General features: G+C 36.8%; 1 protein-coding gene across 9 annotated transcripts in view; it reads right to left on the bottom strand.

Annotated features, from left to right (window-relative positions):
- EXOC6 (exocyst complex component 6) overlaps positions 1 to 18,277 on the bottom strand; it is a 304,230-nt gene that overhangs the window by 41,145 nt on the left and 244,808 nt on the right. For all 9 annotated transcript variants that reach the window (XM_073019177.1, XM_073019178.1, XM_007963577.3 and 6 more), the window contains one exon: positions 6,954 to 7,027. In XM_073019177.1, coding sequence (XP_072875278.1) covers positions 6,954 to 7,027 — 74 coding nt within the window. The remainder of the gene's footprint in view (positions 1 to 6,953; positions 7,028 to 18,277) is intronic.

Genomic DNA, 18,277 nt, shown 5'->3' with positions numbered 1-18,277 from the left:
CACCATGCCTGACCCTGTATCTTTTTTCTTAGGGGAAAGGGACATGGGGGAAGTGTGGATGATTTTAGGAGGGTAGTGAATGATTTTTAGGGGAACTTAATGGGAATGAGGAATATACAATGATCTGGGAAAAAGTCTGTTGAGCCTACAGATAATGGTTTGATATGTGACAAAAGTCTGTCCAGGTGTGTTGACAGACTTCAGTCTTTCTCTTGCATGAGTTTAGCTAATACAACAAGGGAAGGAACCACAGGTAACTGTTTTCTTCCTTGACAGGTCCAAACTTCAAGCAGATGAGGGAATTTTAGAGAACTTTATTCTGTACTTTGGGAGAGACAAAGTATTGAGAGATGGTGGGGCAGTGGGTGGGGGGTAGGAAGGAGGTCAGAGAGACCTTGATGCTGCTTCTTCAGTTCAGCATGTCAAAGCACCGTATTTTAAAGTACTGGTTTCTAAGCCCCAACATTTCCCTGTCTAAAACTTCCCTAGAAGTTTCACATATCAAAAGCTGAGTTAGTGGCTGTGAAAAGACAAATCAAGTTAGTAGCTCAATGGCAAAAGGTCTCATCAAATCAGTCTCTTATTTTTGGGAATAGGCCAGACCAATTTAAACAGCTGCGTCCTTTTTTTTTTTTTTTTTTTTTTTTGAGATGGAGTCTCGCTCTATTGGCAGGCTGGAGTGCAGTGGCATGATCTCGGCTCACTGCAACCTCCACCTCTGGGATTCAAGCAGTTCTCCTGCCTCAGGCTCCCAAGTAGCTGGGACTACAGGTGCGCGCCACCATGCCTGGCTAATTTTTGTATTTTTTTTAGTAGAGATGGGGTTTCACCATGTTGGCCAGGATGGTCTCAATCTCTTGACCTCGTGATCCACCCACCTCGGCCCCCCAAAGTGCTGGGATTACAGGCGTGAGCCACGGCGCCCAGCCAACAGCTGTGTCTTATTTTAGAAGACAGCATTGCAGATAGGCCCTCAAAGCTAGGCCTCTATATGCAAGGTATGAAAACATATTTTTAATAAGAGGCATCTCTACAGAAACAGAAGAAAAACAATGTTCAATGTCTGGAGTAGTCTATAAGCTAATTATCAGAGTCTCTGAAGCATCTTCAGGTTGCAGTGGCAATCTGACAGATTATCATTATTATGGTTTGAATCAGGTATTCAAGCAAACTTTTTGCACAGTCCGTATATCTGTAGGCACAAAGGCTGTTAATATGTAAGTTGCTATGGTGATTTTTGTTGAAGTTTACATTAAGCTCCAGTTTTAGGGCTTTAAGAAAAGTAGTTTTAATTTTTAGTGATTTTAAGTGAGAAAAATGTGAAGACATTAGTTTGGAGACTTGTAGCTAAAAAAGAATTTAGGATTTGGTCCAAATTGCAGGCAAATAATAAAAACTCAAAAATAATGGACAAGGCTAGAATCTAGTAACAGGTATATTACAGTTTTTTTTAATATATATTTTTTATAGTCCCCCTTTTTAAAAAATCAAATTATACTAGGACTAATTTATTTGTAAAATAAATTTTAGTCTTACCATATTTGGCCTGATTATTTGTATAGTGCAGCAAGAATAGTGATTCACCATATGGACTTTTTAAAAATGGACTTCGTTGAAACTTTTAATAAGGAATTTTGGATTAGACTTTTAAAAGCCTTAAGGGTAGGAAATCAAGCTGAGTATTTGTCATTAGACTGTGCCTCTAATATCAGTATGAACTGGGTGAAATTTTCTCTTTTCAAGGTCCTCGAAATATCTTCAGGTTCTTAGGCCTGCCAGAAAGTGACATTTTTTAACTTATCCCAAGGTCAGGAACCTTATAAGGGAACTGTGTGGACAGGGTACAGGGCCAGCCTTTTTTTTAAACTTTATTGGCTTTATAAAGTCAATCTCAACCCCTCAAAGCAGTCTGGTCATATATGAAAACATGACAGTTTAGTCAAATCCTTGGTAAAATAACCAGTGTTTTCAATGTGTCCTGTTACAAAAGAAAGGATTCTTATTGAACTTATGTAAATAATTAGATTGTCATAAAACTAGAATATTTATGGATAGTTCCTAAATTCTGGAGAAATCATGTAGAGAGAAAGGTAAATGTTTTGATTTTGTTCATAAGTGTATTTTAACTAATTGCTATAAGTTACGAGTAGCTTAGAAGAAAAAAATTTCTTGGCTCTGAAAAACAAAACATAGAAAGAATCAGCAATGTTTTGAATTAAAAGTCATCAAAAAATCATTTTGGGCCAAGTGCGGTGGCTCACGCCTGTAATCCCAGCACTTTGGGAGGCAGAGGCAGGTGGATCGCTTGAGCCCATGAGTTCGAGACTAGCCTGGGCAACATGGTGAAACCCCATCTTTACCAAAAATATAAAAATTAGCCAGTCACATAACCTGGTCTCAAAATAAATAAATCAGTAAATAAATACATGAACATTTAAAAATAAAATAATAAAAAAATTATTTTAGTCCATCATCAGTTCAGTTCCATGTAATTCTTATTTTGCTTGATGTTGTTTTAGCAATTTTTATGAATGTATGAGCTGTTTAATTAGAGTCCTGGAATTTTTCACCTAGTCCAATGCTATGATTTCCAAAGTTACCAGACACCGGTATTTAAGAGCATTTGTCAGGGTCTTTTTTTTTACTTTAATATTTTTATTTTTATTGTGAAAAATTTCAAAAATACATGAAAGTAAACAGCACAATAAACCCATCATCCTCACCTCCCAGATTCAGCTACTATCAATAATTTTTCTTTGCTAAAGTATTTTAAAACAAACCACAGAATACATTTCCCTGCTTTCTCCCACTGATTTGTCTGAATTGGGATCAAAACAAGTTACAAACATTATATTTGGGTTTTACGGCTCTGAAATATGTGGTAAAAAAAAAAAAAAAAAGTTCCTTTTTAAGATTTAAGAGGCAAGCACTATCTGAAATGCAAAGAAGGAAATGTGAGGACAGTATGCCAGCAATCATATTTTGGTGAGGATAGGTGCATGGATGGGGAAAAAAATGAATGGAAAAAGACCAGCAGGAAATAAAACAGAATGCCAATAATGATGTGTTTGGGCAGTAAGACTATGAGTAATTTTTTCTATTTTTTTGTATATTGTTTTTTGAAAACATGTATAACTTATATATATATACTTTTTCATTTTACCTGTAATATTTTATTATGCCTCTAGTAAGGCATTTAAAAAACATATTCACCATTTCATTATTATATCTTTTACAAATAATTTAATACCAAATATCTAATATCCATATTTCCCTGATTATCTCAAACCTGCCCCCTCCCTTTTTTTTTTATAACTGGTTTGTTCAAATTAAGATGTAAACATGGTCTGTACATTGCTGTTGGTTATGAGGTCTTATTTAATCTTTACATATAGGGGAATGTGATTTATGTCAAAGATGGTTATGTGATGGTCTGCAGAAAGAATGTATTTCATTTTTAAAATTTTTATTTTATTTTATTTCAATAGCTTTTGAGGTATAAGTGGTTTTTGGTTCCATAGATGAATCGTATAGTGGTGAAGTCTGAGATTTTAAGTGTATTCATCATCCAAGTAGTATACATTGTACCCAATATGTAGTGTGTGTGTGTTTGTTTGAGACAGAGTCTTGCTCTGTCACCAGCCTGGAGTGCAATGGCACCATCTTGGCTCACTTCAACCTCCGCCTCTTGGGTTCAAGTGATTCTCCTGCCTCAGCCTCCCAAGTAGTTGGGATTACAGGCACCCGCCACCATGCCTGGTTAATTTTTTGTATTTTAGAAAAGATGGGGTTTCACAACATTGGCCAGGATGGTTTCGATCTCCTGACCTCATGATCCACCTGCCTCAGCCTCCCAAAGTGCTGGGATTACAGGCGTGAGCCACCGCGCCTGGCCCCCAATATGTAGTTTTTTATCCCTCACCCCTTCTCCCACCCTCCCCATTTTGAGTCTCCAGAGTCCACTGTATAACTCTGTATGCCAAGAAGCAAATTTTGGACTTTAGCCAATTGTAAACTGCTTTTTGAGGAGAACCAAAGAAAAATAATTAATATTCTGTAGATGACAAAGGACTTAGAATAGCCATGATTAGGCCAAGCACGGTGGCTCACGCCTGTAATCCCAGCACTTTGAGAGGCCGAGGCAGGTGAATCACCTGAGGTCAGGAGTTCGAGACCAGCCTGGCCAACCTGGCGAAACCCCGCCTCTACTAAAAATACAAAAAAAAATTAGCTGGGGGTGGTGGCATGCGCCTGTAGTCCCAGCTACTTGGGAGGCTGAGGCAGGAGAATTGCTTGAACCCAGAAGGTGGAGTTTGCAGTGAGCTGAGATCCTGTCACTGCACTCCAGCTTTGGTGACAAGAGCAAGACTTCGTCTCAAAAAAAAAAAAAAAAAAAAAGAATAGCCATGGTAAAAGATACCAATTGACAAGGGAATTTTGTTATTTTTTGCGACACATAATAACCTAACATAATAATTATGACTGATAACATATATCAAGACATCAGAATTTCAGGAATCATTCTGGAACACATGAATAAGATATTTGTATAAATAAAATTCAAAGCAAGTTAAATACCATTTCTTATTTGACAATGTTTCTCATATGATTTTCTTATATTGAATAAGACTAATGTGTCTCTCTTGAGCTTCCAGGGGCCCTTTCCGGAATATCCAAACGTTTGTTCAAAAAGACAATTTTGGAATCTGAAATTTGGGGAAGTATATTAAATACCAAAGGTTTAAAAACTTGATTAAAATAGGATCACAGGTGGTTGGGCACTGTGGCTATACCTGTAATCCCAGCACTCTAGGAGGCCAAGGCAGGTGGATCACTTGAGGCTGGGAGTTCAATACTGGCCTGGCCAACATGGGAAAACCCCATCTCTGCTAAAAATACAAAAAAAAAAAAAAAAAAAAATCAGCCAGGCGTGGTGGTACGTGTCTGTAGTCCCAGCTACTCGGGAGGCTAAAGCAGGAGAATTGCCTGAACCCTGGAGGCACAGTTGCAGTGAGGTGAGACCATGCCACTGCACTCCAGCCTGGGCAACAGAGTGAGACTCTGTCTCATAAATAAATAAACAAACAAATATAGGATCACAGGTGACTTAAAATAATAGTCATTTACTTAGCCAGTGATGAAGATTTCAAAACACAAATTTTTTTTATTCTTTGATAAAGAGAAGGCAGCTTTTTAAATAGTTAAATGACCTAACAAAGACCATCTTCTTCTTCTACTATCTTTCCCAACTCAGCAAGGTTAATCATCTATAGATCTAGGTCACCTGTAACAGTGTTCCTTGTTTGACATAATATCTGAGCACTGATTGCAAACAGAAGTAAATATGAATGTATTTTATATGTACCATACTTTACAGACATAATTTGGAGATAAGAATGGCTTTTTAAGTCTCCTTCTAAACCTGACTTGAAGATATACCAATTATTTCCACATGACTCATCTTTCTTTTTTGAGACGGAATCTCGCTCTGTTGCCCAGGCTGGAGTGCAGTGGCACGATCTTGGCTCACTGCAAACTCCACCTGCCATGTTCAAGCGATTCTCCTGCCTCAGCCTCCCCAGTAGCTGGGACTACAGGTGCGTGCCACCATGCTTGGCTAATTTTTTGTATTTTTAGTAGAGACAGGGTTTCAAAGTGTTAGCCAAGATGATCTTGATCTCCTGACCTTGTGATCCACCTGCCTTGGCCTCCCAAAGTGCTGGGAAAACAGGCATGAGTCACTGAGACAATGAGAGCCCAGCCAGCAACTCACTGTCTTATAAGGATTCCTAACCAGTATATGTTTTGCTTCTCTAAAGTACATTTAAGTTCCATCAGGATAAAACTATTTCTTATACAGTTTTATATTTATTTCAAACACATCTTTCCTCTGCAAATAATGAATATATAATAGTAAGTATTTAGGAAACACTGGGTTGGCATTATCTATATTCTCAAACATTTACTGAAGTCAGAGTTTCTTAACTGCTCAAAGTGGTCCTGCTCCGAACATCACTGTGGTAGAGTCTGTTCGTACCAATGATGAAGCCTCATCTCTATCCCCTAAAGGGAATGGGAACTATTAATAGACTGATACCACAGTGGCTTTGTTTTAATTCAATCTCCATATGGTTCTTCTTGCAAAGGCCACAGTCACTCCTACTGTCTATTCTAGCACTCCTGAGCCCTCTAACTTGGATCCTCCTTTCCTACTACAACTCCCTTGTGACTTGACTCCCCAGCTTTATTAAGCTACTTAATAATAGGAATTAATAAAAACAAAAGGGGGAAGAGAAAAGAGGAGGAAAAGAATAAAAAAATAAAGAGGTGGAAAAAGGGAAGAAATAAATAAAACGACAATAGAGATGTCTGAGTAGCAAAATGAATAGATTTTTTAAATGATCTTATTTGTTACTACACTTAGAGTATTGTGGCCAGAAAAGAATTGTGTAAATATCTCATTAAATTTTTAAAACGTATTTTATCCTCCTTTCTGGGACCAACAGAAAATTTATAAAAATAGCATTCTTTACCACTGAAAAAATTTTATGCAAGGGGTTACTTTCTAGGTTGTAATAATTTACATTTAACTTGGGTCCTGAAATTAATGTTAATACCACCAATTTTCATATGTGACAAGATTATTAAGAAATAATCTGAACATCAAGTGTCATTAAACCAAGCTACAAAGTTATGATTTAGTAATGTGCTTAGCAGGTAATAACTATTAAATAAATTAAATATTCACTGATGAGAATGCTCTATGAAGTTGAGGTACTGAATGCATTACAGGTTCAAAGAGAAGTGTCAAATACATAGTTATCAAGGAAGCATTTTTCTTAAGATAGGTTGTTTCAAGGCAAACAGGCATTCCTGTAGCATTAAGAAAAAAAAAGTGAGGGGAGGGCAAGAGTTAGAGGGCAACAAATGGGAAGTACATTATGACATCTTACTTGTCTGAGGTCAATGAATGCTAGCTGCAGGGTATCCCCCTGGAATCCTGGCACAGGTTCAGAGCTGGCAAACACTATTAAAAGAAAGAAAAAACGAGAATAAAAATGAGATTGCAAAATATACAAGAGTTTAACTGATAAATTAATTTCTACTCATTATAAATGCATTATAATATTTACACATAATCATTTCAAATGAATATTATTTATAACCTTCAATTTCCAGTACTGAGAAAGTTCTCCACATCCATTGCCTCAAGTGTTTTAATAATTTTAAATTTCGAATCTGCCATGTAATCATTTTAATCCTAATCACAATATATTTAGGAGGGTTTTCTTACTAAAATTTAATAGTAATGTACTTCAATCAAGTAAAGCTTTCTGACTCTTTTTAGCCTTAGGTGAATGATTGTAGAAGCATTTAAAAATTATATCAATTCCATGGCTGTTAACATATTTTGAAACATTTGCTTTACTACAGAATAGGAGCTATTAAAATCCCACCTCTAGCTAATAGCAATAAAAGGCAGACACCAAGGTAAGAAGCCAACTTTACATGCAGACAATAGGTAAAATGTTCTAAGTAGAAAAATCAGGATGATGCAGGAATGCCTGTTCATGTCTTTTACAAATTTTTATTTATTTAATTTTTTGAGATGGTGTCTCGTTCTGTCGCCCAGCTGGAGTGCAGTGGCACCATCTCGGCTCATTGCAACCTCTTGACTCCCAGGTTCAAGTGATTCTCCTATCTCAGCCTCCCAAGTAGCTGGGACTACAGGTGCATGCCGCCACGGCCGGCTAATTTGTTTTTGTATTTCATAGAGATGGGGTTTCACCATGTTGCCCAGGCTGGTCTCGAACTCCTGAGCTCAGGCAATCCACCTGCCTCCGCCTCCCAAAGCGCTAGGATTACAGGTGTGAGCCACCGTGCCTGGCCAGTAATTTTTTTTATAAAGGATTCATGCCTCAACTAAAAAATATTTCCACAAGAATTTTTAAAATTTCCACAGATTCCTTCAATAATTTTTTGTGGCTCAAAATTTTTAATACTACTAACATAGCTTATTTAATTAAATTAAAGACAATTCTAACATTAGTTATTTTAAAAACTTAAAAGACTTGGCTCATAAAAAAGACCCTGTCATTTTACATGCAAGCTTCTCTGGTAAGAATGCCTGTAATCATTTTCCCACTCCATTAATATTCTAATTTTCTTTTCTTCTTCTTTTTTTTTTTTTTTAAGAGACAGGGTCTCGATCTGTCACCCAGGCTGCAGTGGCATGATTACAACTCACTGCAACCTCGAACTCCTGGGCTCAAGCAATCAGCCTCTCAAGTAGCTGGGACTACAGGCATGCATCTCCACACTCGGCTAATGCAATTTTTTTTTTTTTTTTTTGTAGAGATAGGTTATTGCCATGTGGCACAGGCTGGGCTTGAACTTCTGGCCTAAATAAAGCAATACCTTTGTCTTGGCCTCCCAAAGTGCTGGAGAGTCTAATTTTTTAAGAGAACATTATAGACGTTCCATTTGTGAATTTATCTGAGCTAGAATTTTGGAAGCTATTTAAATTTCAGCCTATATAGTTCTTGGGATAACAAAAGCAATTCTTAAATTTTGTGTATTCTGTGTGAAATATAGTTTAGAAAGGCTCAAAATCAACAATTAAAAACAATAAATATATGAAAATTTGCACAGCTTAATTTATCTGGCATCTCTGGGGAATGTTGAGCTCAAAATAAGTTTCTGTTGCTGTCGTATAATTTTTGCTTTAAGCATCAGAATTTTTTTTTAATCTTAAGCATTTTTTACAAAATTCTAAAATGTATCATTAATCCTGTGGGTCATCATTAAGAATACATTTTGTTCTATAAAGTAAAATTCCCAGGGGTTGTTATGGAAGTTAGAGCTTTTTTTTGTTCTATTAAAAAGCTGTGCTATTTGAGTTCTCATGTCTAGCTTTTCTAATTTTTCTGCCTTCTCCTCCCTGGTAGTTTTAACATGAATTCTTACTCCCTACTCTCTCCCTCATCTCTCTTATTAATTTTATCTTTACTCTTCTTGAGCGGGTAAGCCAGCTAATCAATTACTAGAATTATGTCTAAAGTAAGAGCAAATACAAGCTAAGCAAGGGCCTCTCCTACTAGTAAGGTTAATAGGTTTTATATACATAACTTGGAGCGTATATACCTTTTGAGAATGAGTAACCTTTTGGTTACTCAGAGATGCACCACTTTTCTCCCTTTGTTCTTGGTTCTCTGCTAGGTTATGGTCATTAGATAAGTGACTAAATTCACCATTCTCAGACCCCTTTTTTCTAGAAAACCAAAATTTAGTGAACAAATCTAGCCACATTTTTCAGTATTTAGTACAATTTATTCATATCACTGTCTTTTTATACAATGAAAAGTGGTATACTTTCATACAGTGGTATTGCCATTACCTGCTACTACACCCTAGGTAGCCGAGCTGCCTTTCTCTAGTATCATTACATCTTAACTGAAAAACGATAAGCAAAATTATAATACCTTTTATATTACATTGTAAAATACATTATTACTTTATGTTAGCCTTTTATATTATAATCATAAAAGGTGTTAAAAGTAAAGGTGTTTTCTAACTTTAAAAAAATACTTTTTTTGGCTGGGCATGGTGGCTCATGCCTATAAATCCTAGCATTTTGGGAGGCCAAGGTTGGAGGATGGCTCAAAGCCAGGAGTTTAAGACCAGCCTGGGAAACATGGCGAGACCCCATCTCTACAAAAAAAATAAATAAATAAAATTAGCCAGGCATGGTGGTATGCACCTGTAGTAGTTCCACCTACTGGGGAGGCTGGGGCGAGAGGATCACTTGAGCCCAGGAGGTTGAGGCTGCAGTGAGCCATGATCGTACCACTGCACTCCAGCCTGGGTTACAAAGTGAGATCTTGTCTTTAAAAAGAAAAAAACAAAACTCAAGACCATCCAGCATTTTATTGGCCTTTTTTTTTTTTTTTTTTTTTTTGCCACAGTCTCAGGCTACTGTCTGTAACCGTTTACCATAAATCCCTAGTGGTTCTCAACCAAGGCTGTAAATGTTACCATAGCTTCTACCACCACCATGGATAGATACACACACACTCATAAATAAAGACTTTCTATGATGCAGAGAGACTCATTTTATCAGGCACAAAAATAAGCTCAATTTCATTTAGATATATAGTTATTATCTATTTAATGCTCAGAATTTTTCTACATTAAAAATAATCTTAAAATAATTTTTCTTTTCCCTAGGTTTAAGATACTACAGTTTAAGACCCAATGGCTTGGCAGTAAACCAAAGAGCTCAATGTCGAAATTAAAGGTACTATAAATTTATATAGCACTTTATAGTTTACTAAGCACTTTCTCACACACCATCTGCTCTGAGCATCACAATAACTTGTGTTAGTAAATAGGGCATGCAGATGATGGATCATAAAAATCTTGCAACTGAAAGAGACAACCTCTTTGAAACACATCCAGCAGTCCCCTAAGGACTCAGTTTAAAAGTTGCCAAGACTTTTTAATTTTTTGAGATGGAGTCTTGCTCTGTCACCCAGGCTGGAGTGCAGTGGCATCTTGGCTCACTACAACCTCCTTCTCCCAGGTTCAAGCGTTTCTCGTGCCTCAGCCTCCCAAGTAGCTGGGATTACAGATGTACACTACCATGCCTGGCTAATTTTTATATTTTTAGTAGAGACAGGGTTTCACCATGTTGGCCAGGCTGGTCTCCAACTTCTGACCTCAAGTGATTCGCCTCGGCCTTCCAAAGTGCTGTGATTACAGGCATGAGCCACTGTGCCCAGTTGAGTCCTTCATTTTATAGGACAGAAAAATTAAAAGGAAAGTGACTTGCCCAGGATTACATAACTAATTCAGATTTCCTGGCATTTACTCCATTAATCCAGAATCTGATTAAGTATTCAGTCTCTCATCTTTTATCACATCTCTCATAGGAATCTAACCAATAGGGAAGTGAAATTCACTAGATTATAACACTCAGGGCTTTTTCTCAAAAATTTTTAGGGATAGAAGGCAATTTAGTGACCTGATAATCATCTGGCACAGAGGACATTCGTAACGATATGCTATTGATTCACAGCTTTGTATTTTTCCCTTTATTTCTTTAAAAATCAAATGCAGTTAATCCTTTTGTTTCTACTTCTCAAAATATCTCGAGTCTGAATTTGTTTCTACCTTAGTACAAACTAATATCATTTCTTGCTTGGATTACTAAAACACACCCTATCTGACCTCCCTGCTTCTGGTGCAACCTCTCCATCCACTTATCCCAGTAAGATTTATGTAGATGTAACTTGTGCCACTTCACAGTTTAACATCCTTCAGTAGTTTCTCATCATCTTAAAATAAAATAAGGCTAAGGTCCTTTGCAATCTAGCCTTTGTCTATCTGCCAGCCTCATCTCATCATTTCCCTAGGGGCACCTCAGTTTCTATACCACACCAAACTACCTGTACTTCCGTGCATATACCACTCTCTTTCCATGATGCTTTGATCCCTCTGCCTAGAGCATCCTTCCTCTTCTTATTTTCCATCTGGGTAAACTCTTATTTATCCCTCAGTCATTGTCTTCCTTGGGAAGACTTCCATTATCCCTGCAGGTTGGGTTATGTTCTTTCTGCGTGTTCTCACTGCAACTTTCTGTGCACAGCTTAACTTCAGCACTCACTTGGCTGCCTTGTAACTGTTTATCTGTCTGGGTCTTCCCACTAAACCATGAACTCCCTGAGAGCAGGGACAGTACTTTCACTTCTACACTCTTATCACCTAGCACAATGCCTGACTCATAATGAGTATTCAATGAAAGTTTCTTAAATGAATGAAGAAAAACAGAACCATAAATAAATAAATGCTAAGGGAATGCCATCCAGTATTGGATATTGATATATTATCTAGCTTGTTGATTAGATTTAGAATGATGCTGTCCAAGAGAACATTCTGCAATAATGAAATGTAATGTCCATGCTAAACTTAATTTTTGGTTTTATTTAATTTTTTTTGAGACAGGGTCTCACTCTGTTGCCCAGACTGGAGTGTCATGGTGCCATCACAGCTCACTGCAGCCTCCCTCAACCTCCTGGGCTCAAGCAATCCTCCCGTGTCAGCCTCCTGAGTAGCTGGGACTACAGGTGCCATCATGTCTGGTTTTTTAATTTTTTGTAGAGACAGGGGGACTATGTTGCCTAGGCCAGTCTCAAACTCCTGGCCTCAAGCAATCCTCTTGTCTTGGCCTCTCAAAGTGCTGAGATTACAGGTATGAGGCACTGCATCCAGCTTAATTTAAATTTCCTAGCCATATGTGTTTATTTAACAGTGCAAATTAAGAACACAACTGTATACACTTAGTGTATTTATATAAAAGTAATTGAGGGTGGGTGAGAATACTCCTAATAGTTTCTTCAACAAAAACTAAATCATAAGCTCTTCCACTAAACAAGAAGTTCCTGGGAAGGAGTTACATACATGATGCCTGTCACCTAGGAAATAGTCAATAAATGTGTGTTGAATTAATAAATAGCAATATAAATCATTTCTGCTAATATTGTCTATGGTCCTAATAATTCATGGGGTCAATTTTAATCTTTTAAATTTTTAAAGAATTGATGACTAATTTTTGAAATCTCTTGAAGTACTGTCATCAAATTACTTTTTGGCTCATCCAGATTCTCATTTGGTATATAATTTGTCATATTTTGGGGGTTCCTAATTCTCCTCCCTTGGACTATCGTTAAAATTTTAAAAACAATAACGCCCACTTCCCTCCTATTATGGTGTCTTTGTTTTTGTCATTTAGCCATGCCTTTAAGGGTATTTTTAAAAAACATTGATCCTGGTTACCCAATAAGATATGTAAAAATCATTTCCAGACTCTATAAAGTTTTCTTTTTTAAGAGATTCCAAATCTTTGTTTTTTTCTCTTAATGCCTCCAATTTGGCTATTTCCTTTTTAATAAACAAAATAACTTCAGGATATTCATTTCCTCTTATTTTCTGTAATGATAATAAATGACTTCAAGTTTTCTTTATTATTATTATTATTTTTTGAGACGGAGTCTCACTCTGTTGACCAGGCTGGAGTGCAATGGCACAATTTCGACTCACTGCAACCCCCACCTCCCAGGTTCAAGCGAGATTCTCCTGCCTCAGCCTCCTGAGCAGCTTTGATTACAGGCATACGCCACCAGGCCCTGCTAATTTTGTATTTTTAGTAGAGAAGGAGTTTCGCCATGTTGCCCAGGTTAGTGTCAAACTCCTTACCTCAGGTGATCTGCCTACCTTGGCCTCTCAAAGTGCTGAATTACACGCATTAGCCACCGCACCCGGCCTGATTCCAAGTTTTCAAATATTCTTAGATTAGAGAAGGAGGTGTCTGATCTTATTGGGAAGGTATATTATAACAATAGAATAAAACTGCTATATCAGCCTAACTTGGAAGAAGACTAGTTTGAATCAATTTAGATGAAAGTAGAAACAAAAAATAACGTATGCAGGGTAAGCTGTGATTATAACAAAAGTATCTTCCAAATTGGCAATCTATGAAGTTGTTTTTCCTGTTTTTTTGTTTTTTTGTTTTTTTTTTGAGATGGAGTCTCGCTCTGTTGCCCAGCCTGGAGTGCAGTGGGGTATGATCTCGGCTCACTGCAACCTCCATCTCCTGGGTTCAAGCAATTCTCCTGCCTCAGCCTCCTGAGTAGCTGGGATTACAGGCATGTGCCACCACAACCAGCTAATTTTTTTGTATTTTTAATAGAGACGGGGTTTCGTCATGCTGGCCAGGCTGGTCTCGAACTCCTGACCTCAGGTGACCCACCCACCTCGGCCTCCCAAAGTGCTGGGATTACAGGTGTGAGCCATTCCGCCCAGCTGGCAATCTATGAAGTTTTAAGAGAACAAAGAATATCTGTAGGCAAAACATGAATTATTTGTATATATAACAAAAAAATTTTTTTTAAGTAGGAAAACAGGCCCTTCCTCTCAGGATCTAAGAAAAATGTAAAGGGTTTGGTACGAGCGGGGAAGGAAAATTGCCAAGAGGTCAGGCCATAAATATTTATCCTGACTAGAAAATATAAAACCTACTCTGAAATTAAACTCAGAGGGAATTAAACTCAGAAGTCCTTGAAAAATCTTGTTCTAGGCGGACAGTTATCTTTATCATAAGGCAGAGAATGTAGACTGTTTACAATGTAGACATAGAAAACATCCATACAAGGTAGGTAGAATTGTCAGGGGGTAAAAGGGGTAGGGGAGAAAAAGGGCCCATGGATTATAAGAGTGAATACACCAGAAGCTTCACAAAAGACTGAAAGAAAGAGTAAGGAGGTTAGGCTACAGTTTTAAGACCTTGCTTGCAAATGACCACACAGGTGCATATAAAATGGAATAATTCTGTAACTAAATAAATGGCTGAATATGAAGGCCAATATTCATTCTATTTGAAGATACTTCTTGTAATTCCATTTCTATCTACATCTTAAGATTAAAGTAGCTAGTAAGAACTCAAGTTTTGTTTAACAAACTTTGTTATTAGGCAAAGTACCCCGTGTGGACCAGCTGTGTCATTAGAAGGAATGACTAAGAGCACCATCTAGTGGTTTTTCTGGTAGTGAATAACTTATGCCTGGGAATCAGGAGAGTTAGGATTCTTGGCTTTTAGATGTATTTTCTGTTATAAGCGGTTAGCAATAGTGGGATGCAAACCTCAAGGACCAATTGTTACTCTACCTTCATCACCTCATTTTTATATAAAGTAATATCTAGTTTTCTCCATTTCTTGGAATTAAACCTGGGCAGAGTATCCTTCATCGGATAGCTTAGGTATCAAATTCAGGTATCCAAACCAGGAACAAATTCAGGTATCCAAACAGTGTAACAGCATCCAGCTTACTTTTTAAAAAGGCACTGAAATATTCTTCTCTTACCATCCAAATGATTTGGCCTTAATACTTTTATTATGGGGCACAGGCCTTTTTCAAGGCTACAATTAGAGGTCATAGCCACTAAAACTCTATAAACAGCATTCTTTTTTTTTTTTTTTTTTCTTTTTTAGTTAAGCTTTCTTGTTTTGTTTTGTTTTTGAGACAGAGTCTCACTCTGTCACTCAGGCTGGAGTATAGTGGCATGATCATGGCTCACTGCAGCCTTGACCTTCCAGGCTCAAGCAATTCTCCCACTTCAGCCTCCTGAGTGGCTGGGACTACATGTGTGCACCATCACATCTGACTAATTTTTAATTTTTTTTGCAGAGATGAAATCTCCCTATTTTGTCCAGGCTGGTCTCGAACCCCTGGGCTCAAGCAATTCTCCAGTCTTGACCTCCCAAAGTGTTGGGATGACAGGCATGAGCCATCGTTCCCAGCAGGTTAAGTTTTTATCCAAAAATGAAGAAAGACCAAGGCTTTCACATTAAGAAACTTACCTACTCCTCAATAACTCACCATTGAAATAGGTGCCAGCACTCTTTAAACTGTAGCTATTCTAATGCCTTTTCTAATACCTACAGATTTCAGATGTTAAACCCTTAGGATCTGATAACCTAACTTAGATATTTGGGTAGAATGAATTAAAAAGTATATTCTAGACCTATTCTGGATTCTTAAAATATAAAACAGAATCTTTCTGATTGCCTGATGCTTTGGAAACAGTCTGCATTTTGTTAGTAATATGAAGAATTTCTGCGATACCTTTGTAAGAACTTGTCTAGAAAACATATCAATCTTTTCTTCTATATGGTTATATCTATAAGGTACCTATACTGGCACCGAATATATAATAAGTATTTAATAAATATAAAACAAAGTACATACACTGATTCAGAATATCATTCTCATACCTTGGCAAATGCTCCTCCAAGTAAGAAGACATTTATCTTGAACTTACACAAAATTTATACTAAGATCAAAGGTTCAATGTAGCTTTCAGAGTGAGCTATTTTTGCAATTTCCAAGTATGTATTCCTGGGTATCTTCCTGACTGTCTCCAAACATGCAGTTATACTAGGATTATGGTTATGGTCAAATTAACCAAAAGTTAACCTCTACATTCACACATAAATCCTACCTAGTATTCTCATATCATATCCTTTTACAAAGTTTAACAATTTATAGTCACATTTACTAACGAAGTTATTTAATGACTGTTTCCCCACTGGACTTAAACTCCAAGAGGGTAAAGACCTTTTCTGTTTTGCTTACCACTGTATTCCCCCAATGCCATGCACATAATAGATATGAAGAAATAATTAATACATGACTTCAAAGCCCCACACTCTTCAACGTCTTAACATTTCACTGCCTTTGAATCTTAGAATGAGGACGTTATCTTGAAAAAATTATCAATTCCAAATTCCATGTGTTATGGGAAAAATTTAGGCCTCTTGATGGGTGAAGGGTTTGTCCAAGTAACCTTGCTCAAGTTAGAGGCAGAGCCAGGACTGGAAGCAAGGTCTCAACTCCCTGACATGTACTCAGACCATCTTAAGACTGACCTGAAAGCACTTAAAAAAAGAAAAGTTCTATATAAGTTCACATAATTCTATATTCCTGAACTTAGACATTGTATCTACTTTCACCAAGTATAGGTTAAAAAAGTAGAAACACAGGAAAAGATCCAAAGAAAATTTCCAAAAAGGCATGTGAAAATATCCTACAAGGAAACATTTTAAAAAATAACTGCATAGCTCAGAAAAGATAAAGTTAAAAGGTCATTCTTCAGTCATCAAATATGTGAGGAATTTTTATGAAAGAAATAATGATCAGTTTTGTTTAGATCAAGGAGTTAAATGATCTTGAGTTGAAATACAGCAATATCAGCTGGGTCTTAACTTTCTGACAACAAAGGTAGAACTCTAGAAGAGACCAGTGTTGGTTACAGAGAGTTCCTGATTTGTTACTTTGTTCATTTATTCAATAAATAAACATCTGTAGACCTTTTATTATGAGCATAGCACTGTGTAAGGTACCTGCAATTTCAAATCTTCTATGTTGAATTTAATTAAACTATCTATCCTGAATGGTTAAATCGTATCAAATCATACCTTTACTCACTCACTCTTTTTATGTATTCCCTCCTCCAAAATGCCTGGAATCCATACTCTTCATTCCCACTGGCCAAGGTTAAGCTCTTTTTATATTTCACATGAAAGAGTTCAATAGTCTTTTAATAGGTCTTCCTGCTTTCAGTCTCTCCCTCATTCCAGTACAAATTTCCAAATGACAAAAGAGTTAACATTCTGTGACACAGATTTAATTGTGTCATGGTCCTAATTAAAAAGCTCCATTTTGTAGTCCATCAACATATGATTGTTTGAAGATTCCCTAAACATTGTCTCATCACAGTGCTTTTGCCTACCTCATTCCCTCTGTTCAGAATGCCCTTCCCTGCTTTTGGTGAAATCTTATCCATCCCTTAAGACCCAGCTCAAATTTTACTTCTGTTATAGTCAACTTTCTCAATCCCATGGCATACAGAATTAATTGCCCCCTCTCTACACAAAATACATATTCTATAAATAATTAATTATGCTCTATTACAGTTATGTATCTGTCTCCTACCCAGCCAGACTATGAAATCTTTGAAGTTTGATTTATCTTTGATTTCCCAGTATATAACAAACATATAATAGGTTCTCGTTAAACATTTGCACAAATGAATCTTCCTATAAAGCACTTGACTTAACAGGGGAAAAAGTTCTGTTTCATAATTACAGACTGAAATTTTAGCTCAAGCTGATTTACCTCACTGGTATGTGTGTCACTCGTCACAAGGAATACCAAAAAAAAAAAAAAAAAGCATCAACACATTGTTTCAAAAAACAAGTGAGCATACAGATGGGTCAATGCTAATTCTTCTTCATCATCAGAAAAAAACAAAACAAAACAAAAACAAAAAGTACATGGCTGAATGATGGTACAGAATAATTTGTCAGTAACTGAATTATTTCCACTCTTCCACCTCCCCCACTACATCTAGATGTGCTATTTGTTTCTACCTGCAGATTGACATTCTGAGGCTGAGGAAATATATGTATGATGTTTTTCACAGAGTAACAAGAATAGGAAAACAAACATTTGCATTCTAATTAAATCAAATAAAAAGAAAATCTAGCACAGAATAACGGTCATTGTTGGTGCTTATACTTCAATCTTGTAAGTGAAACTCACTTCCTATTGCTTACATTTTATGATTTAAGCACCTTTTCTGAGTTGTCCAGCATTTCTTTGGTGGCTCATGACTTCCAATCTGAGTACGTGATCCCTGCTACTGGACTTCTTGGACTATG

The sequence above is a fragment of the Chlorocebus sabaeus genome, chromosome 9 (assembly GCF_047675955.1).
Source record: "Chlorocebus sabaeus isolate Y175 chromosome 9, mChlSab1.0.hap1, whole genome shotgun sequence".
In the NCBI taxonomy this organism is placed as follows: Eukaryota; Metazoa; Chordata; class Mammalia; order Primates; family Cercopithecidae; genus Chlorocebus; species Chlorocebus sabaeus.
This window is presented reverse-complemented; position numbering and strand designations above follow the sequence as displayed.